The sequence below is a fragment of the Pseudorca crassidens genome, chromosome 10, assembly GCF_039906515.1.
Source record: "Pseudorca crassidens isolate mPseCra1 chromosome 10, mPseCra1.hap1, whole genome shotgun sequence".
NCBI classification, from domain to species: domain Eukaryota; kingdom Metazoa; phylum Chordata; class Mammalia; order Artiodactyla; family Delphinidae; genus Pseudorca; species Pseudorca crassidens.
The window spans coordinates 68,216,475-68,238,905 of NC_090305.1; the positions used below are offsets into that span (position 1 = coordinate 68,216,475).

Sequence of the window (22,431 nt, forward strand, 5' to 3'; positions counted from 1 at the left end):
AGTTGCAGCGAGCTGGGGCTACTCTTTGTTGCGGTGCATGGGCTCTAGGCACACAGGCTTCAGTAGTAGTGGCTTGTGGGCTCAGTAGTTGTGGCTCGTGGGCTCAGTAGTTGTGGCTCATGGGCTCTAGAGAACAGGTTCAGTAGTCGTGGCACATGGGCTTAGCTGCTCCACGGCATGTGGGATATTCCCAGACCAGGGCTTGAACTGGTGTCCCCTGAATTGGCAGGTGGATTCTCAACCACTGCGCCACCAGGGAAGTCCACAGTGCCATTCTTTTTCCTTTCATTATAGCACTTATATCTGGTCCTACTTGTCTATCTTAGTAAATATTTACCGAATCAAACCAATTTCTAATTAAAAGAATTATTAACAGTGGGGCTATCTAGAAAACAAAGGCATTTAGAGATGCCACTTAGAGTAGACATCATTTTTTTGTTAGTCCTTTTTCTCTGGAGCATCTCTCTCTCCTTTTATGATAAGCCTGATTAATCTCTGTGGTACTGGTTGGGCCAACTCCACCTCCAGGGCTCAGGGGTGGTCTGGGGATTTAGGCTTGACCAATCTGAGTCTTCCTTCTAGCCCCAGCTCTGGGTTCAGGTATGGACACATTTCCCAACCCAGACCAACCAGACATCTTCTCAGTGGCTCTTTTTTTTTTAATTAAAAAAAATTTTTTTGGCTGCGCCGTGCAGCTTGTGGGATCTTAGTTCCCCGACCAGGGATCGAACCCATGCTCCCTGCAGTGGAAGCACGGAGTCCTAACCACTGGACTGCCAGGGAATTCCCCTTCCCAGTGCTCTTGCCAGAACCACTGGCAGAGAAGTTTTAGACTCGGAAAAGTCTATAATACTCTTTATATATAATTAAAAATGGAAACATAGTAGACTAGGAAAATTATTACAGAGCACTCATCATAATGTTCCAGTCCACTGTGTGATGATCCTTACAGTACCCAAAAATAACATGACAAAAAGGTACAAAGAAAACACTAAAGATACCTTACAAATCTGGTCAGTCACTGAAGACTGGTTTGTGTTAGATTAGCTAAAAGGAACTTTGTGCCAAACATAGAGAGAAGGTACACAACCTTTCGACCTTCTCCAGGTTTTAACAGTGATGCAGGAAGCTTACTCAGGGTTAAAAGAAAATGACATCCAAAAGAACAAACACCAGAAGCCAAGGAAAGGTGAATGGAGGCAAGAGATGTGCATAAGTCAGTGAGCTGAACATCAATGGGCTTTAGAACACTCTGCAGGAAGTGTGCCTGCGTATCGTGCAACATGAGCTCCCCAAAGTGACAGGACAAACGATTCACTAGTCCTTCAGGAGGTGGCTTCCAGGAAAGGTGCTGCACAAGGCCCCCACTCACCTGAGTGATTATGCGCTCTCCATCCTTATAGACCTTTTCTCCTATTACATCCACAATCTTCATTCGTTCTGACACCTGAAACAATGAACATACAAATTATAAGGAAACGTCTTAATTGAAAGTCACAAATAGTATCTATACAACATTGAAATGGGCTAGAATAGTATGATTTAAGAAATCTAACGAGAATCGTTTTAACAGCTTTGCTTAAATCCCCATAGACAGACTCTTATTAAAATAGGCTTTACCTCTAGTGATTTAAGAAGCAGCACAGATTCAATAAATGATTCAAACATCTTCCTCTTTTTTGCATTATTTTTCACTATGATTCTTCTAAACGTCACACGGTCCTATAAGAAAGGATATGAAAATTCTGGTAAATGCCTGTATAAGGGAGCATCTATGGTTTAATTAACTATGCCACAGCAAACATTAGAGGTCTCTGGAAGGTACTGGGTCAACTGAGTGTTTAATGATATTTCAATCTGAGTCATTGCTATGAGAAAAAGATCTGTAGCCTGAGCCAGACAGATGTCTCACATGTTGTCACCTGCTATCAAGTACTCAATGGGTGCCACCTATGGGTCAGTCATAAATAGAATACAAAATTTAAAACGTCCCAATCAAACATTTGTGAGCTCACAGTCACTGTTTAATGTGAAAAGATGCACCTTCAAAAAAGGGAGATAAAACAATCAGATGGTTCTTGCCCTCAAGGACTTTATAATCTCAATGGGGAGACAATACAAAATTTATAGGAATAAAAAACTACAGCATATGAAATGTGCTAGATGAACTACAGAGACAAAGTAAGTGCCACAAGAATTCTGCAGAGAGAGATCACGATAGCCTGGAGTGATCAAGGATAATTTTGTTGCAAAAATATAAATTTGTCTGGGACCTGAAAGAGAGGTAGGTTTTAAATTAATGGAGAGATAAAGTAGGAAACTCAAAATGGAAGGCAGGCATGTGAAAGATATCTTGACCCCAGCAAGTCACGGATTCATACTCAAGAGACAGTTAACCAGAGCTATGGTCAGGTACTTCTCAGATATGTGTATGCGTGTGTGGGGAGGGACATGCAGCCAGGAGAATGTTAATTGCTTAGGCTCCTACGTGAGTAGGCAGTTTTTTGTACCTAAGTTAATTTTAACTTTCTTCTACCTTGGGCTCTCAAGAATAGAAAGATTGTTTTTTCTTTTTTTTTTAAAGTACAGTAATGACATCCTAAAGGCTGAAAGAATGAAAAATAGCAAGGGGCTAAGGGCATGTTTAGCTGTAGGTTTGCTATTTTAGTATTCTTGATGATGGGGTGGGAGTTGGGTGGAGAAAACACATAGAAGACAACTGAGTTGAGATGTCTAAATAGGTTTCACTGGCTCATATTCATCAGCCACAGAACTCCCTGGTCCTATCCCATGCCATGCTTCATCTGCCTGACAGGAGAAGTCACCTACTGCACCCTATACTCGTAGTATAAAAGGTGGCAGACTCCTACCCTCCCTTCCTAAACTGAAGTACAAATAATGTCTGTTCTCTGGTACTAAGCCAGATTCTGCCCCCATTTTCTTTTCCATCTGTCTGCTTGAAAAGAGCCATTCAATCTCTGATTGCTCTAATCAGCTGCATCACTTGCCACTACTTTTTTGAAGTCCAAGGTTAGAGATGTATCATTTAAAATGTTACTGTTATACTTTGGAATATTACTCCATTATCTTTAGACTTCAGTTTCTACATGTTTCCTGCACCAATCTAGGCCAAGAGTGCTGTGGAAAGAGAACAATCAAGACTGAGACAATGGGAGTTATAAAATTTCTTTCCTTATGTTTGAGCAGACATTGTCAAAAAACAGTATTTCTAAATCCATCTATAACGTTACAAAGATTACTAAAATTGCAGCAATAAACTGTATTTCTAGCTAAAGAGAAAACAACTGATATCTCTATTTGTGTTCCAACCCTTTCTACGCATGCTTTTGCACTTCCCAGAGCTCTCAGGCTGTGCAAGTCCAGTTCCTATGACTGCGGAGGATATAAAAAACCACCAGACACCAACCCAGCTTTCAGGGAGCTTCCAATGGAGCTGTGAAGAGGAAACTCCTACTGTGAAATGGTAGCTCCCTCAGGCACCCAAGTGTTCAGAGTCAAGCAAGTAGCCCTGAAGTTCAAAAGAGAAGAATACTACCCTTTCCTTTGACTGCAGAAAGTTTCTACTGGGACTTCCCTGGTGGCACAGTGGTTAAGAATCCGCCTGCCGGGCTTCCCTGGTGGCGCGGTGCTTGAGAGTCCGCCTGCCGATGCAGGGGACACGGGTTCGTGCTCCGGTCTGGGAAGATCCCACATGCCGCGGAGCAGCTGGGCCAGTGAGCCATGGCCCCTGAGCCTGCGCGTCTGGAGCCTGTGCTCCACAACAGGAGAGGTCATGGCAGTGAGAGACCCGCGTACCGCAAAAAAAAAAAAAAAAAAAAAAAAAAAAAAAAAGAATCTGCCTGCCAAGGCAGGGGACACAGGTTCGAGCCCTGGTCTGGGAAAATCCCACATGCTGCAGAGCAACTAAGCCTGTGCGCCACAACTACTGAGCCTGTGCTCTGGATCCCGCAAGCCACAACTACTGAGCCCGCACGCCACAACTACTGAAGCCCACGCACCTAGAGCCTGTGCTCCACAACAAGAGAAGCCACTGCAATGAGAAGCTCACGCACCACAACAGAGTGGCACCTGCTTGCCACAACTAGAGGAAGCCTGGGTGCAGCAATGAAGACCCAATGTAGCCAAAAATAAATAAATAAAATTATTAAAAAAAAAAAAAAGACTCCGTGCTCCGCAGGGGATCTGGGTTCGATCCCTGGTCAAGGAACTAGATCCCACATGCCACAATGTAGATCCCATGTGCTGCAACTAAGACCTGGTACAGCTAAATAAATATTAAAAGAAAAAAGAGTTTCTACTCACTTTCATGCAAGCAAGACAGAGTGGGAGCAGAGACTAAGTGTAGTGGTCATGGTGGCAGCTGCCCCCAGTAAGAGAAGGAATATAGAATCCAATTTGAGAAACTCAGTGGCAACACCAGGTCCTCCCTGATTTAGCCTCAGAAGGCATTTCCAAAGGCCTTGGAAGGCACAAGTAAGAAGTCAGGCTATAGAGGACCCTCTGGGAGTCACTTTCCTGAAGGTGGTACTGAAGCTTTGGAAGGGTTTGGGCTATAAAGCGGGTGAATAACGCAGGAGAAAAGGGCATCTAAATAGGTCACGTAAGGCAGCAGCGAGATGAATCTCACTTAAGATAGCAGGGAGAGGAAGAAAAGACTGCAAAGGATAAGGCTAGGAACTAGGAAGGCAGGGCAGGGATCTCAGGAGAGGGAGTTTCAGAAATGGAAGGGTGGTGAGCAGCACCACAACCAAGGGAAGCAGGTGCCACCACTCTGTAGTACCCTACCTTGTGCCAGGCACCGAGGAAACTGCTTCTCGGATGTGCTTCTACTTAATTCTCATATCCAAACCACAAGGCAAGCAGTTGTTTTTTTAAATTAATTAATTATTATTATTTTTTGCTGCATTGGGTCTTTGTTGCTGTGTGCAGGCTTTCTCTAGTTGTGGCGAGCAGGGGCTACTCTTCGTTATGGTGCACGGGCTTCTCATTGCAGTGGCTTCTCTTGTGGAGCACAGGCTCTAGGTGCATGGGCTTCAGTAGTTGTGGCACATGGGCTCAGCAGTTGTGGCACGTGGGCTCAGTAGTTGTGGTTTGCGGGCTCTAGAGCACAGGCTCAGTAGTTGTGACTCACGGGCTTAGTTGCCCCATGGCATGTGGGATTTTCCCAGACTAGGGCTTGAACCCGTGTCCCCTGCATTTGCAGGCGGATTCTTAACCACTGCACCACCAGGGAAGTCCAAGGCAAGCAGTTTTACAGTTCATTTTTAATAAATTTCTATTGAGACTTTCTCTTTGACTTTTAGATTTAGGAATGGGTTGATTTCCAAGTGTTTGGAGATTTTCCTGTTATCTTTCTGTTACTGATTTCTGGTTTCATTCCATTATGGTTAGAGAACACACCGTCTGATTTCAATTCTTTTAAACTTGTTAAGTTTTATTTTATATCCCAGGATACATGTAGTCTATCTCGGTGAACATTTGTGGGCTTGAAAAGAATGTGTATTCTCTGTTGTTGTGTGAAGTGTCCTATAAATTTCAATTTGATCCTTTTGGTCGATGGTGATGTTAAGTACTGTATCCTTCCCAATTTTTTGTCTAGTTGTCCTATCAATTGTTGAGAAAGGGGTGTTGAAGTCTGCAAATATAACTGTGGGTTTGTCTATTTCTTCTTTCAGTTCTATCAGTTTTTGCTTTACATATTTTGAAGCTCTGTTGTTTGGTATATACATATTTAGGGTTTCTGTGTCTTCTTGGTAGATTAACTCTTTCATTATTATGTAATGTTCCTCTTTGTCTCTGGTAATTTTCTTTGCTGTGAAGTCTACTTATCTGATATTAAGTTCTGCTTTCTTCTGGTTAATGTTTGCATAGTATATATATTACTATACTTTTACTTTCTTTTTTAAAAAATTATTATTTATTTTTGGCTGCATCGGGTCTTAGTTACTGTGCGCGGGCCTTCTCTAGTTGCAGTGAGTGGGGACTACTCTTCGTTGCGGTGCGCGGGCTTCTCATCGCAGTGGCTTCTCTTGTGTAGCATGGGCTCTAGGTGCGTGGGCTTCAGTAGTTGCAGCACATGGGCCCTACAGCACACAGGCTTCAGTAGTTGTGGCACATGGGCTCAGTAGCTGCAGTACGCAGGCTCTAGGGCATGCGGGCTTCAGTAGTTGTGGCTCGCAGGCTCTAGAGCACAGGCTCAGTAGTTGTGGCGCACGGGCTTAGTTGCTCTGTGGCATGTGGGATCTTCCCGGACCAGGGATTGAACCTAGGTCCCCTGCATTGGCAGGCAGATTCTTAACCACTGCGTCACCAGGGAAGTCCGAAAATAAAGATTATAAGGAAGTCTTTAAAAACAAAGATTCTTATACTTTACAAAATCATTTGGCTTGAACATATTCATAAAGACTTATGTTTCTCATTTTTATGGAGATTTGTTTTTGTTTGTAATCAATTTCTGTCTGAGTTCCAGAAATGCAAAAGATACAGCACTGAGAGAAGTGGCAGCTGACAAAATTGCTGTCTTTGACCTTCTGATGCGAGTTTAGTAACTAATCTGGAAAATAATGAACTGTAATTAATGAAATCTGTAGCTATATTCAAGTGTGTTTCTCAGACAGCACATACAATAATTGAAAGAACTTCCTGCCCTCTAATTAGTTAGATTGAATTAACTTGGCATAATAGCTTTAAAATTTTTTTTTACTGGAGTATAGTTGATTTACAATGTTGTGTTAGTTTCAGGTGTATAGCAAAGTGAATCAATTATACATATAAACACTCTTTTTTTGAGATTCTTTCCCCATAATGTGTATATATCAGTCTCAATCTCCCAATTTATCCCTCCCCCCTGCTTATCCCCTGGTAATCATAAGTTTGTTTTCTACATTCATGACTTTACTTCTGCTTTGTAAATAAGTTCAGTTGGTATATTTAGATCATCTATATTTATAGTAATTATTCATATACTAGGGCTTACGTCTACCATTTAATTCAATGTTTTCTGTTCTTCCCTGTTTCCTGTTCTTCTGTTTCACTTTTCTTGCCTTCCTGCAGGTTACCTGAATGGATTTATAGAGTTTTTGAGTGTATCTCTTTGTACAGATTACTTTAGTGGTTGCTCTATGTATTATATTTATATATGTAACTTATCATGGTCTACTGGTATCAACATTTTAGTAGTTTGAGTAAAGTGTAGAAGTTTAACTTCCATTTAGGCCCCTTTCCTTCCCCTTTAGAATGTAATTGTCTTAAATATTTCCTCTATATACATTAAGAACCACGTAAGACAATGTTATAATTTTGCTTCAAGCATCTAACCTATTTTAGAAAACTCAAGAGGAGGATAGACTTTTATGTCTATCCATATGTTTACTGTTATTCTTTCTCCATTCTTGATGTTCCAAATTTCTTTCTTTTTTTTTTTTTTTTTTTGTGGTACGCAGGCCTCTCACTGTTGTGGCCTCTCCTGTTGCGGAGCACAGGCTCCGGATGCACAGGCTCAGTGGCCATGGCTCACGGGCCCAGTCACTCCACGGCATGTGGGATCTTCCCGGACTGGGGCACGAACCCGCGTCCCCTGCATCGGCAGGCGGACTCTCAACCACTGTGCCACCAGGGAAGCCCCAAATTTCTTTCTTTTATCACTTCTGCAGGTGACAAAGTCTCAGTTTTGTTTTATCTGAGAATATCTTCATTCCTGAAGGATATTCTCACTAGGTATAGAATTCTGAGTTGACAGTTCTTTTCTTTCAGCAATTGAAAAATGCTGTGCTACTTCCTTCTGGCCTTCATGGATAGGAAATCTGGTGTCATTCAAATTGTTTTTTCTCTGTACGTAAAGCATTGTTTCTCTCTAGTTGCTTTCAAATTTATTCCTCTCTTTAGTTTTCTAAAGTTTGATTCTGATGTGTTTTGGCATAGATTTCTTTGGGTTTATCTAATTTGAAGTTCACTCAGCCTCTTGAATCTGTAGGTTTACTATCTTTCACCAAATTTGGGAATTCTCCAACTATTATTTCCTTGAATAATTTTTTAGCTCTATATTCTTTCTCCTCTCCTTCTGGGACTCTGATGACACAAATACTGTGCCTTTTCTTTTTAGTCCACAGGCTCTGTTCATTTCAGTCTATTTTCTTTCTGTTGTTCAGACTGGGTAATTTCTATTGTTCTATCTTCAAGTTCACTGATTCTTTCCTCCCTTATATTCATTCTGCTATTGAGCCCATCCAGTGAGTTTTTATTTTGGTTATTGTATTTTCCAGTTCTAAAATTTCCATTTGGATCTTCTTTCTGTCTTCTATTTCTCCACTGAGACCTCCTATTTTTTCCCCTTTGTTTCTAGTGTGTTCATAATTGCTTGTTGAAGGATTTTTATGATGGCTGCTTTAAAATCATTGTCAGCTAATTCCAGTATCTGTATCATCTTGGTATTGACATCTTTTTTTTTTTTTTTTTTTTTTTGCGGTATGCAGGCCTCTCACTGTTGTGGCCTCTCCCGTTGCGGAGCACAGGCTCTGGACGCGCAGTCTCAGCGGCCATGGCTCACAGGCCCAGCCGCTCCGCGGCATGTGGGATCATCCCGGACCGGGGCACGAACCCGTGTCCCCTGCATCGGCAGGCAGACTCTCAACCACTGCGCCACCAGGGAAGCCCGGTATTGACATCTTTCGATTGCCTTTTCTAATTCAGATTGAGAATTTCTTTGTTCTTGGTCTAACAAGTGATTTTCTATTGTATCCTGGGCATTTTGGGTATTATGTTGTAAAACTGTATCCAATTTTTTCTTTTTTTGCAGGCAGTCACCCTCTCTATATATATAGGGTGCCTGTACGTGTGGGAGTCCATGTTCAGCTCCCCTCTGGACTCTACTGACACTACTCTGGCAGGGGAAGTGGAGTGCCAACTAGTAACACCACACATCACCTCATTTTGCCTCTTTGCTGCTGGATGAGGTTGTTAAGTCCAGTTTCCTGCTGGCCCCAGTGACAGTGTGGGGAGGTAGAAGCAGTTTTTCCTTTGGTATTTGGCAGGAATAGGGTGGCATTATCATAAAAGGTTTTCTATTCTGCCAAGCTGTGCTTTTCCTTGTCCTTTGGCTAAAGGGAGCAGACTTTTCTTGGGGCTGTTTTTATGTGTACCTGTTGGTGGATCTGGGTTGTAGGTTTTTCCAGCACCCTATCTGGGATATATGGGAATTAATAAGAAAACCTGGCGAACTCACTGTTATGTCCTTCCTTAATTCCTGAAATCCCTAGTTCCTAGCCAGTCCACCTTCTCCTTTCCATCTTTCAGGGTCTCCTATGTTTGTTTGTAGTAAGATATCCAGAGTTTTCTAGTTTTAAGAGGGAAGATTAGTGAGGAATGGGGCTATTCCATCTTGGCCTGGACCAGAAGTTGGCATTAATGTATTTTAAAACTGATTTTATTTTCCCCCATTATTTATTGATCTACCTTGAGTATTTTAAGCTTCCCAAGTGTGTGATGTATTCTTAAACCAATGTATCTCTCATCTCTCAGGGGCAATCTTTTTTTTTTTTTTTTTTTTTTTGTGGGCCGCACCACATGTGGGATCCTAGTTCCCCGATCAGGGACTGAACCTAACTCTCCTGTTCTAGAAGTGAGGAGTCTTAACCACTGGGCCGCCAGGGAAGTCTCTCTCACGGGCATTCTTTTTTTTTTTAACATCTTTATTGGAGTATAATTGCTTTAAAATGGTGTGTTAGGGGCTTCCCTGGTGGCGCAGTGGTTGAGAGTCTGCCTGCCGATGCAGGGGACACGGGTTCGTGCCCCGGTCCGCCATGGCCGCTGAGCCTGTGTGTCCGAAGTCTGTGCTCCGCAACGGGAGAGGCCACAACAGTGAGAGGCCCGCGTACCGCAAAAAAAAAAAAAAAAAAAATGGTATGTTAGTTTCTGCTTTATAACAAAGTGAATCAGCTGTACATATACATATATCCCCATATCTCCTCCCTCTTGTGTCTCGCTCCCACCCTCCGTATTCCACCCCTCTAGGTGGTCACAAAGCACTGAGCTGATCTCCCTGTGCTATGCAGCTGCTTCCCACTAGCTATCTATTTTACATTTAGTAGTATATATAAGTCCATGCCATTCTCTCACTTCGTCCCAGCTTACCCTTCCCCCTCCCGGTATCCTCAAGTCCATTCTCTACGTCTTCGTCTTTATTCCTGTCCTGCCTCAGGGGCATTCTTAATTCTACATTAGTATAGCACAATAAAGTGCTCTAGTATGTCTTTAAAATGTGATTTTATTTGAGGAAATATATCGATAATTCCAAGGTATATATTTAATTCTGCTTGTAGGGTAAATGGAAACAAATTATCATAGATGTGAACATTTTAAAAGTGAAATTTGGAATCTGTACAAGAGGATGATTGTTTTGTTTAAGAAGGAAGAGAATTATATATTTTGAAGGCTTGATAATGAAGGAAGCAAGGTGGGTCATGTATAATAGAGGATAGGATCATAGCAGTACTGTGCCTAAGACATTCTAGGAAAGTTCTATTTCCCAGAATATGGCTATCAGCCTTTCTAGTCATCTAAATCTATTGAATATTGGCATGGACCAATGAATAAATAGATGGCCAAACACACAGGAAAGTTAGTCCTAGGATAGATAGAGATGGAAAACATGGTTGGCAGAGCTTTCAATGACACTTATTTTTCTAGGCTGTCTCTTGTACAGAGTTATCCCCCCTCTCTCTACTTGTCTGATAAAAACATAAATGGAAAATGTAGTAAGAGCTGACACACTGCAAGGTCACAAGACCCAGTCTTTTCTATGTAATTTGGAATAAATGGTTTGTTGATAAATCACTTCAGAGAAATGGAAAAACACACTGGTACAAAACCTTCCACAATGTCTTTCAGATAATTGGCTATTAAATATAGTGTGAACCAACAGCCCAAGGACAGAGACTCAGAAGTAAGGGGCATTAATACCATGCTATGCAAGGAGAACCATTTCTCTAACTCACCAGTCCCCAAAGGGAGCCTTCTGAAGTGGCGACAATGGTAGCAGCTCTCGGGGTGTTGTACATCAGAGCTAGTTCTCCAAAACTGCCATGGTTGTCATACTGACCAACACAGCGGGTTTGATTATCTTTTGTTACTAAAATATCATAGGTTCCCCTGGAAATATAACAAGAAACAATTTTACTTATAATGGGCAGGTGTACATGAACAGAAGGTTGTTGTTATTGGGGAATTCCAACAGATTTTTGCTAGTATATAGAAATATAATAGATTTTTGCATTTTGACTTTGTATTCTGTGACCTTGCTAAACTCATTTATTAATTTTAATGAGTGAACTTGGCATTTTCTAGAGGATCATGTCATCTGCAAACAAAGACAAAGCAGCTTTATTTCTTCCTTTCCAATCTGTATGCCCTTCTTCCCTCCCGTCAGTCCTTCTCCCCTCACTCCATCTTTTTCTTTTCCTTCTTTTTTCTTTGCTTTATTGCGTTGGTTAGGACCTACAGTATAATACTGCACTGAAGTGGTGAGAGGAGACATGCTTTGCTTGTCTGGTTCTCCATCTTAAAGGGAAAACATTCAATCTTTCACCGTTAAGTATAAGGTTAGCTATAGGTTTTTTTTTTTATAAATGCCTTTAATCAGGTTGGAGAAAAGTCCCTTCTATTCCTAGTTTGCTGAGAGTTTTTATCATGGAAAGGTGTTGAATTTTGTCAAATGCTTTTCCTGCAGGTATCGAAATGATTGTATGGGTTTTCTTTTGTAGTCTGTTGAAAACTAGGATGTAGAACTGATTAAAATAAAGAAAAAAATGATACAATTCTCTATCTATTGATTGTTAATGACTACTAAAGAAAAATATTCAGAATGGACAAACATTTGGAGAAACAGTCACTCTCAATACACCACTGAAGCAAGTGTAAATGTTTTAAAGTTTCTGAAAGATAATTAACAACATAACAAATTCCTAAAGAGACCCTTTGACACAGCAATTCCATTTCTAGGCACTCTGAAGGAGATAATCAAAGATATTTAATTATTTAAATATTTAATTGCAGGGATGCTCACCAGGTAATATTTATAAGAACAAAAACCAAAAACCACAATTTAATCTGCTAACAATAGGGGATAGGTCAAATATATGTCTATATTCATATTATGCAGTCAATATAAATCATGACATAGAATAATATTGTATCCCATGGCAAACTACTTCAAATAGATTTTAAAAATCAAGTCAATGTATATGACCTAACATAAAAAGTATACATATAAATGTAATAAAGAGTTGACTACATTTTACATGTTTGTTAACAGCTTTCAAGCCCTACCACTCCCAATCCTTCTTCCTCTTCTGTCTCACATCTGGGAAAGCTGAGAAGAAAACCTGGGTGCTCCCTTATTTGGCACTGATGGGATATTCAAACAAAACTAGAGCCTGCTCATATATAAGAGTACTCTGACCTCAGCCCCACCCTCTAACCACCGTGAAACGCCAAGCCAGTCACCCCTCCCTGCTGTCTTAAGTCATTTTTGGACCTCTTGGGAACCTGGCCTGTTCTCCCTTAAAAGCCTCATTATGTGAGTGATAAATCTTTTCATACACTCTTAGCTGTGTGTGTGGTATGATCAGTCTCAATATCTGAACCAAATTTGGGGTAATGGATCTGACCTAACAGTAAAGCATAGGAAAAAAAAAAAAAAGAAAAAAGAAAGGAAGAATATACTCTGGGGATGAAATTAGGGCTAAATTACTTTCTTTCCTGGTTGTTTTTTTTTTTTTCCCCCTAAGTTTCCTACAAAGAGCCTCCACTTGTCTGATAAAAATCATTAGGTATCATATGTTACACAAGAAGCAAAGAATAAAGCCAATCACTCAAATATCAGGTACACAGTACCAACCCTGCTCTCAAGGGAGCTCACCACTGAATAGGTAAGCTGAACTGTGTTTGACCTGGTGGACAAGGCAAAAGTAACAAGGACATGAGTGGAATAAATGGAACTCAGGGTAAATTCACTTACGTGTTTTTAGTCTCTCTTCCAGGAGACGCTAGCAACTTAATTTTGGGAACACAAATAATTTCAGGAAGCCACAAAACAGAGTCTTTCCTAACCTCTCTCACTTCGGTCCTCTTCCAAATAATGGGACATATTTTTCTCACTGTTGTTATCATCAAATTATGTAATAATTATCTATTTAATTATGTAATAGTTATCTATTTCTAGTCTCTCCAACTAGAAAATGAGTTTTTTGAGGTCAGGAACAATATCTTTTTAATAATTAATTAACAACCACTTTCAGTGCATGCAAAAGATAATACCTCTCATTTACATGTGTAATAACAAATCATTCCCTTTGTAGACAGGCATTTCAACCTATAAGCTATGGATATGTGCAGGTAAATGCTTATTTCCCAGACTGCAGGTACCTACTGGGATTCCTGTCTTGGTGAGGGAGCACACGGCAGAGCAAGGGGGAAAGGTGGCTGTTGGAAGTGGTGATATAACTTAAAAAAATTATTCTGTCACTACTTACAGAATTCTATGAAGGAAGCATGAGCATAATAGATAAAACAGTCTTTAAGAAGACATTATTTGTATCATCTTTACTCTTTAAATAAAACATTTCTTTCCTAACCCTAACTGTAATCATCTGTCAAAGTATCAAGGGCCAAAAGGTTACCCAAGGAGTACGTTCTTTTTTTTTTAACGTTTATTTTTTTTTTAATTAATTAATTACTTATTTATTTTTGGCTGCATTGGGTCTTCTTTGCTGCACGCGGGCTTTCTCTAGTTGCGGCGAGCAGGAGCTACTCTTCGTTGAGGTGCGCAGGCTTCTCATTGCGGTGGCTTCTGTTGTTGCAGAGCGCAGGCTCTAGGCGCGCAGGCTTCAGTAGTTGTGGTGCGTGGGCTCAGTAGTTGTGGCTCGCGGGCTCTACAGCGCAGGCTCAGTAGTTGTGGTGCTAAGTCGGGCTTAGGTGCTCTGCGGCATGTGGGATCTTCCTGGACCAGGGCTCGAACCTGTGTCCCCTGCATTTGCGGGCGGATTCTTAACCACTGCGCCACCAGGGAAGTCCAAGTAGTACATTCTTGAACACTTTCCTGAACGAGCAAAAGGCTCGACGAGACAGGGGACCAGCTGAATCTAGTATAGGTACTTGATCAAAATGAAAAGACCCTTAAAAATCTTAAAAATCAGGAAAGCAATTGGAAAAAAATGAATAAGGTCTGCAGAGTAGATGAGAGTACTGTATAAAATGTTAATATCTAATTCTTACAATTGATCTCTGCTTATGTAAGAGAATATTCTATTTTTAGGAAACATACACTGAAGTATTCAGAGGTAAAAGGGCTTATACCTGCAACTTACTTTCAAACAATAAAGTTAATGTGGTAAAACATAAATCTGGGGAACCCAGGTTTATAAGAATTTTTTGTACTATTTGTGTAACGTTTCTATAACTCTGAAATTATTTCAAAAGAAAAAATGAAAAATAATTAATGGAAGACATTGGGTGAAGCAACATCTTATTGATCTTAAACTCTGGTGAGGGTGTTCCTTTCAGGACTGAGGAGGGGTCAGAAGGAGTCCTCCAGGTGATACTAATAGCTCAAGAGGTTAGGACACACCAGGGCGAACAGGTCAAACCCAAATATTTCATGTCTCCCAACATGATTTATACCTGGAACAGAGCCAGAAGGGGCCAGAGGTATGGAGGTTGAGGCAGTATACTCATGTGTAAAATTAGGCTAGGATTGAATGATCCAGATGACAATAAAGTGTTACGGTTATTCTTTACAAAATCAATTCACTCGAACACTTGCAAATAACATGTTTATAAAGCATAGCTTGCACATTTCACCTAATTGTAGATAGTGGCAACCCAAGTATGGGTTGTACTGAGGACTCAGGGCAGCAGCAGATAGAGAAAGGCAGGCTGTGGACAGAGAGGGGCAAGCTTTGAGAAGCTTGTTTACGTGGCCCTAAGTCCTGTTTGGGCTGAACAAAGCATAGGGTAAAGCACTTGCCCTGAATTATGGATCTTATTAAGTACAGCCGTGCAACTGCAAAACTCCATCTCCTACCGTTCAATGACATAAAAGTTGTCCCCATCATCTCCTTGGTCAATGACGTGCTCATCAACTTTGACTGTCCTTTCAAACATGGCATCGAGGACTTGAGAAAGCTGTTCCTGCAGGGAATACACAACGAGAAAAGATGGCTTCTACACTTGTGGGGGGAAAAAAAACTCTGCTTATCTTAGTTGGTGACTACATGGTAGATGGTAGAAGTCCCCACATCAGACTATTCCCCACGTTCAAGCAGAAACCTAAGGGCTGTCTGAAACAAATGCTTTCCTGTGGCCATTCAGCTTTGCATCTCCACATATACAGCACAGTTGCCAAGTTTTCTGAGGCAGCATTGTTTTGAAAATACATTCTATAATTTACGCAAAAACAGGTATCTAAATCATGGTGCCTATTCTCCCAGCCGCACCCACAAGACTGTCACCTGCCTTGATGGCTCTACTATGTCAGGTATAAAGCCATGTGATGCCACCTTCCTCCAGGTGTTGATATTAACAGGATTATCAAGGCTAAAAGGCTGAGATGGCCTCACAGGTTATCTCATGGAACAGCACAACTACTACTCTGACTAGCCAAGCACATCACTTTACCTCTCTGAGACTCAGTTTCTTCATATGCAAAAAAGGGTTTAATAAATAGTTTCTAGCTCATCAACTTTTATGACTAAAGGAGAAAAATCTAAGGAAAGTATATGTCACATAACAGGTACTCAATAAACGAGATCTATTACCAGACATGTAATACTGCTACAATCATTTATACACAACATATACAATTAGTTACTTACCAATATTACCTGCCATAACCAGAAGGTAACTAACTGTACCAGTAAGTATAATGAAAACAAAACAATGCTATTAAATTCTAACAAAACAGTGATCTCAGTCTAGGGCCGGCATCCCTCTGTCAGGGAAATCAGTGACTGTTACGGAGCACTAAATACCAGTTTCAACTCAGAGAAAGACTTTGTCTTTGGAGGAATGTGGATTGAAGATCTGACAAGAAAATAATTTTATTGCTGCATAATTCCATGTGATTTAGTGTTCTGTCAGTGTGACTGTTCTATCTAAAATAACATTATCACCAAAAAGCACCTCTTTAGTTCCATAGTTCCAGGTGTGCTGAATACTGTAAAAGTTGACAAATACTAAAAAGGAAGGCTTGCTACTCATGTGTCATCCACGTTAATGTGGAATGTGAGCTCAGTGTTGCCAGAAATCTCATGTTTAAATACAAGTAACAAATTAAAGTTTTCACATACAATACAGACCAAACATACACATCTATACCTGGCTGTATCTGGCCTGTGGGCTGTCCATTGGCAGCCTCATGTTTTGAGTAACTCTTCTTTTTCTGGCCTGGACTCTTCAGAAACATCAGTGTCATGATATAGAATAAGGCATGGGGGAAGCAATCTGGGTTACAGGGGACTAGAATCATACCATGACAACCAAAAGCAACGTGTGACTCAGGACTGGAAAACAAAACAAAAAAGCCCTAGAAAACTTTACAGGGAAAATCTTAAAAGCAGTTCATACATACTCATACATGTGCCTACATATACACACAAGAAACAGTGTAAATGTGGCAAAATGTTAACAACTGGTCAATCTAGGTCAAGAATATAAGAATGTTCATGGTACTATTCTTTGACTTTTCTGTAAATTTGAAAATTTAAAAACAAAGGTTTGGGAAGTAAATTTTTAAAAAATAGAAACAAATACACTCACTGGAATGGCTAAAATTTGAAAAGACAGATAATATCAAATGTTGGTTAAGGATACAGAACAATTGGAAATGTCACATATTGTTGGAAGGAATGCAAAATGGTATAACCACTTTGAAAACCATCTGGTAGATTTTTACAATATCAAACATATACCTATCCTATGACTCAGCAATTTTGCCCTCAGGTATTTTACTGAAGAGAAATGAAAAAAAAAGTTCGCAAAAAGACTTGTATAAAATGTCCAGAGCATTATTCATAAGAGCTAAAAGCAAGAAATAGACCAGGTATCCATTGTCAGAAAAATGGATAAACAAACTGGTATTTTCATATAATGGAATACTTCTCAGCAATAAAAGGGAATGAACGAACATCATCAAAACAATGACACACTGACATCATGGATCCCTTGATATGATGCTCTGAGAAGGACACAACAGAATTTCTGTGTAGTCTGGCCAAAGATGTATAACCGCATTTCAATCATGAGGAAATATCAGACAAACTCAAATTGAGGTATATTCTATAATGTAATTAACCAGTACTCTTCAAAGTGTCAAGATCATGAAATACTAGAAAGAACTGAAAACTACCGCAAATTGGAGGAGACTAAGGAGAAATAACAGCTAAGTGCAATGTGGGTTTCTGGACTGGATTATTAACTAGGAAAAAAAATTAGTGAGAAAACTGATGAAATTTGAACAAGGTTTTTAGTTTAACTAATGGTATTGTAACAATGTCATTTTCCTGGTTTTGTTTTGTTTTTTTTTACATCTTTATTGGAGTATAATTGCTTTACAATGGTGTGTTAGTTTCTGCTTTATCACAAAGTGAATGAGTTATACATATACATATGTTCCTATCTCTTCCCTCTTGCATCTCCCTCCCTCCCACCCTCCCTATCCCACCCCTCTAGGTGGTCACAAAGCACCAAGCTGATCTCCCTGTGCTATGCGGCTGCCTCCCACTAGCTATCTATTTTACGATTGGTAGTGTATATATGTCCATGCCACTCTCTCGCTTTGTCACAGCTTACCCTTCCCCTAATTGTACTATGGTTATGTAATATGCTAATATTGGCGGAAGCTGGATGAGGGGTATATGGGAACTCTACTATTTTTACAACTTCTTTTATGAGTCTAAAACTAGTTCAAAATAAAAAGTGAAAAAAGGAAATGGAATGTTGAATAAGAAAGAGTCTCAAAAATATTGTGCTGAGTGAAAAGAATCTCTCACAACAGAGTATATATTGTATGATTCCACTTATATGAAATTCTAGAAGGCAAAATTAATTTATGGTAGAACAAATCAAAATAGAAGTTGTCTCTGGGGGGAGGCGAGCAAGAATTGATCATGAAGGGGCATAAGGAAACTTTTTGGGGTGGTGGCAACATTCTACATCTTGATAGGGGTTTGGATTACCTAAGTGTATGCATTTGTCAAACCTAAGTACACTTAAAACTCATGCATGCATTTCATTATATGCAAACTTTACATTAAAAAGCTATAAACAAATATTGAACTATCATGATATGCATGCCAAAGTATTTAAGGGAAATATACTGAGATCTCCAATTTACTCTGAAATTATCCTCAAAAATAAGATGGGTTAATGCAGGGGCCAGCAAACAGTTGACTGTTTTTGTAAGTAATGTTTTACTGGAACACAGCCATACCCTTTCATTTATGCATTGTCTATGGTTGCTTTCCTGCTACAATAATGAAGGTGAGTAGTTGTGACAGAAATATTTAGTATCTGGTTCTTTAAGCAAAAGTTTGCCAACCCCTTGGTTGAGGGTAGACGGTATATCATGTGACAAGCACAGTAAAATGTTAATGTTAGAATCAAGGCAGTGGATAAATACATGTTCTGTAAAATCCTTTCCACTTTGTTGTATTTGAATATTTTCATGATAAAATGTTAGAAAAATATAATTAAATCTGAAAATTCAGTTATCATTTTTCAAGACTGAAATGGTAAAATGATGTTCTCCAGCACTAAGAAAAATCTGAATACTAGACTGACACAGCAACTTCTTTAGAACATATGATAGTATAAAATTTACAAGGGGTTTTAGTCACAGTAGATAAAGAAGCAAGTATGCTTTCCATTGATACAGATGAGTCTTCCAGGGAAAACAGTTGATACAGACTATTATTTCTTACAACCAGCCTTTCCTTGAACTCATGGTCCTTGTTTTATTCAATCTCAGACTAATAAAATTCTGATTAAAGTTCTCGCTATTCCTATAACCACACAGCTACCAAACAGTCTGGTTTACAGACACCAGGGATAGTTGTTGATTCCCTTGATTGATACAACATAAACTCATGTTTGACCAGCCAGATTCCCAGAAGGCTGTGGGGATATCTTCAGAAGACATATTTGCAGGAGCTGGGTAGTAGGAGAATTCTATTTCCTATCCTTCCTGTCTCTGCACATTCTGGGATTCCCCAGCAGGCCCAGCACCTCAGCCATTCATGTGGCTTCAGCATGTGGCCGTCAAAGTACAGAAGGAACAGGAAATCTGAAGCATCTCTGTCCTCAGGAGGTAGCCCTGTTTTCCATCTCCACCAAGAGAGGGAAGACAGGCACAGGCACAGATCCTGTGCTGGGGCCCTAAAGACAAACACCACTCTGTGTGTGCCCCATGCCTGAGGTCTTCACTGAGAAATAATAAGAGGTGCCTTACACCAAAGGAGTGAGAAGCAGTCACACACTTCCAGTGGGTTAACCGCTACCGGTAGAGAGGACGCCACATTGGCATCTTTGGAGAAATTACTCTTCAGCATAAATAAAGACCCTCCAAACTAAGCCAGGGTCATGCAAACCTGAGCATTTCCTTTTAATATGACCCAACTGCATGGTCCTCAAATGGTATTGCCTTGGAGGAAGTACCAAAGCAGTTCAGAGAAATACTAAAAGTCATCTGAAAAGCTCATTATGGATTACAGTGCTCAACACAATGCAAACATTTGCAAGTAAGAAGAAGCTAAGGTTTTAATGCCTCATATGACTGTGGCTAAGATGCTAAAAACTGTTTAAATGATGAATAGGACAAAAGCTAAAAGCCAAAAATATTTTAAAAATCAATGTTACCTGATCAAGATTTTTGAAAAGAAGAATATCTTTGCAAGCTTCCTGAAGTCTGCACCTCTGTTGATCAGTTTTAGGATGAATCACCTGCCAATCCAAATAAAACCAGGAAAATTTTTTTATTCTATTTAAAAATATTACTTAACTTACAAATTGGTATATTTCTTTCTCCTAAAAATGGGAAAAATTAAGAGCATGTTTACTATAATTTTAACTCTATACAAAGACCAAGCAGTACCCTGATCGTGGACAGGAAATATGATAGGGGTGAAGAGTACCCACCCTGGACCACCCACTGGCTGTGTGGCTGGCAGCAAGTCAGCTATGCACTGGAAGCCTCAGAGTCCCCATCCGAAAAGCAGAAGGTAACATATCGTTCATTCAACAAATATTAAGCATCGACTAGGTGCCAGGCACCGTCTCAGCTCTGGGGACATAGCAGTGAACACAAGACAAAAACACCTGCTTTCACATTCAATAAATACATAAAGTATCTTAGAGTGACAAGGCTAAGGAGAAAATAAGGTAGGGAAGGGTGCGTGTATGAGTGTGCATGTGCGTGTGTGCGTCCAGATGAGGCCTGAGAAGGTGACATTTGTAAAGATCCCAAGGAACTGAGGACAACCTGAGGGAGTGAGTAACGTTGACATCTCTAAGAGCACCTCAAGCAGAAGGAACAGCAAGTGAAAACAAGGTCTTATGGTTGGTTAACAGCATGTTTGAGAAAAACCAGGAGACAGATGTGACTGATGCAGAGCGAGGAGAAAAGATCAGGAAGAGACCAGGTTTGGGGGTTAGGTGGAGGGCATTGTAGATCACAGATCTGGAACTTTTCTCTAGTGACATAGGGGCAATCTGAGGGTTCTGACAGAGGAAGGAAAGAGATCTAATGTTTTTAAAGGCTCATGCTGGCTCCTGAGTGAAGAACAGCCTTGAGGGAGGCAACAGTGAAAGCCAGAAAGCTACTGTGATTATCCTAGTGCTAAACGGTGGTGATTAGGACCAAGGTGGTAGCCATGAAGGTGTTGAGAAGTACTGGAATTTTAAATATGTTTTGAAGACTGAGCCTATCAGATTTGCTGAAAATTTGAATGTGGGTATGAAAAAATGAGAGGAGCTGAGGGTGACCCTAAAATTTTGGACCTGAGCAACAGGAAGTTTGGAACTGCCAAGAAGTGAGCTGGAGAAGATTGTGGGTGAAAAAGAATGTCTAAACGGAAATAGTCAGGAGCTCAGTATGAGTTGTCTATTGAAATGTAAGTGGAGATGGCAACTAAACAACTGCTATACAAGCTAGAGTTCAAACCTCAACAGCTTAGTATTACTAGTAGTATTAGTGATATCTACAAAATTAGAATTGTCATAAGGATTAAATGAGCTAATACAGGCAGTGTTTAAAACAGAACCTGGCATTTAGTAGGTGCTCAAAAACTATTACTCCTATTACTAATACTACAGATATTTAATAAATGTTTACTGAACTAAAAAAAAATAATTATTGCCTAGTATCGCTGTTATAATTGAGAGGCCCATCAAGCTCCTTCCTAAGTATTGTCTTCACCCTAAAAAAAGTACATTGCTTAAACTGACCAGAAATAACAGATGCCAAAAGTGTTAAGTAATTTAAATTTGTAATATTAAAAAGTTAGTAAAAAAAGTTTTAACTTTTTAAACTCATCAAAATTTTACAATATCTAAAATAAAAAATTCAAAAACCTACATGTCTATTATATTCACACAATGGTAGCATTTTATTATTAGAATACTTCAGAATCTTTCATAGTCTACTCATTTTAAGGCACACTTGAAAGATCATTAAAGCTTCTTTTATAACATCAATCTTTTAAAAAAGATGGTTCAAATTTGCTTTTATAAAAGTAATTTGTTAACGGTACAAGAATTTAAAAACCTGAGTTTTTAAAAAAGCACCCAAATATCAACCATAGTCCTACAACAACTACTGTTAATATCTGGGATATATCCTTCCAGGTATAAATCTTTGCACAAACAAGTAAATAAGTAAATAGGTAGACAGACGGATAGATATTTTTAAATTATTTTTTATTTTATAAAATGCTCTATAAAATGTACCTCAAATATACATCATTCCATGTCATTAAGCCCAGTCCTGTACCATCATTTCCAATTGCTGCAGATTCTCTTGACTTGAATGTACCTTAATTTAGCCCTTGGCATCCCCTATTTTGGTTCATTTATGTTGCTTCCATTTTTCAATTTTACAATACTGCAATAATCTCCTTAGAAAGGACCCAACTGTTTGTTAGGGATGAATTCTCCTTCACGTAACTGCTGAGTCAGCTGGCTTGACTAAGTATAAAGCTCTGACAGCTACAGCTAGGCATCCCTCCTTACCATATCCTCAACCAATCTTGCTTTCATTCTTCTTAATAATTGTCAATCTGTTAGTTAAAAGATGGCATCTTGCTGAGATTTTAATTTGTATTTATTTTAAATGTCAGCATGATTAGATTTGGTATGTAGAGGAGG

The 22,431-nt window shown here is 39.7% G+C and overlaps 1 protein-coding gene across 1 annotated transcript in view; it reads right to left on the reverse strand.

Annotated features, from left to right (window-relative positions):
- The window catches only part of PRKAR2A (protein kinase cAMP-dependent type II regulatory subunit alpha), an 80,372-nt gene that overhangs the window by 10,611 nt on the left and 47,330 nt on the right, over positions 1–22,431 (reverse strand). Inside the window, exons 4-8 of the mRNA XM_067754338.1 lie at positions 19,927–20,010; positions 15,098–15,204; positions 11,013–11,166; positions 1,621–1,722; positions 1,373–1,447 (exon numbers count right to left, since the gene is read on the reverse strand). Coding sequence (XP_067610439.1) covers positions 1,373–1,447; positions 1,621–1,722; positions 11,013–11,166; positions 15,098–15,204; positions 19,927–20,010 — 522 coding nt within the window. The remainder of the gene's footprint in view (positions 1–1,372; positions 1,448–1,620; positions 1,723–11,012; positions 11,167–15,097; positions 15,205–19,926; positions 20,011–22,431) is intronic.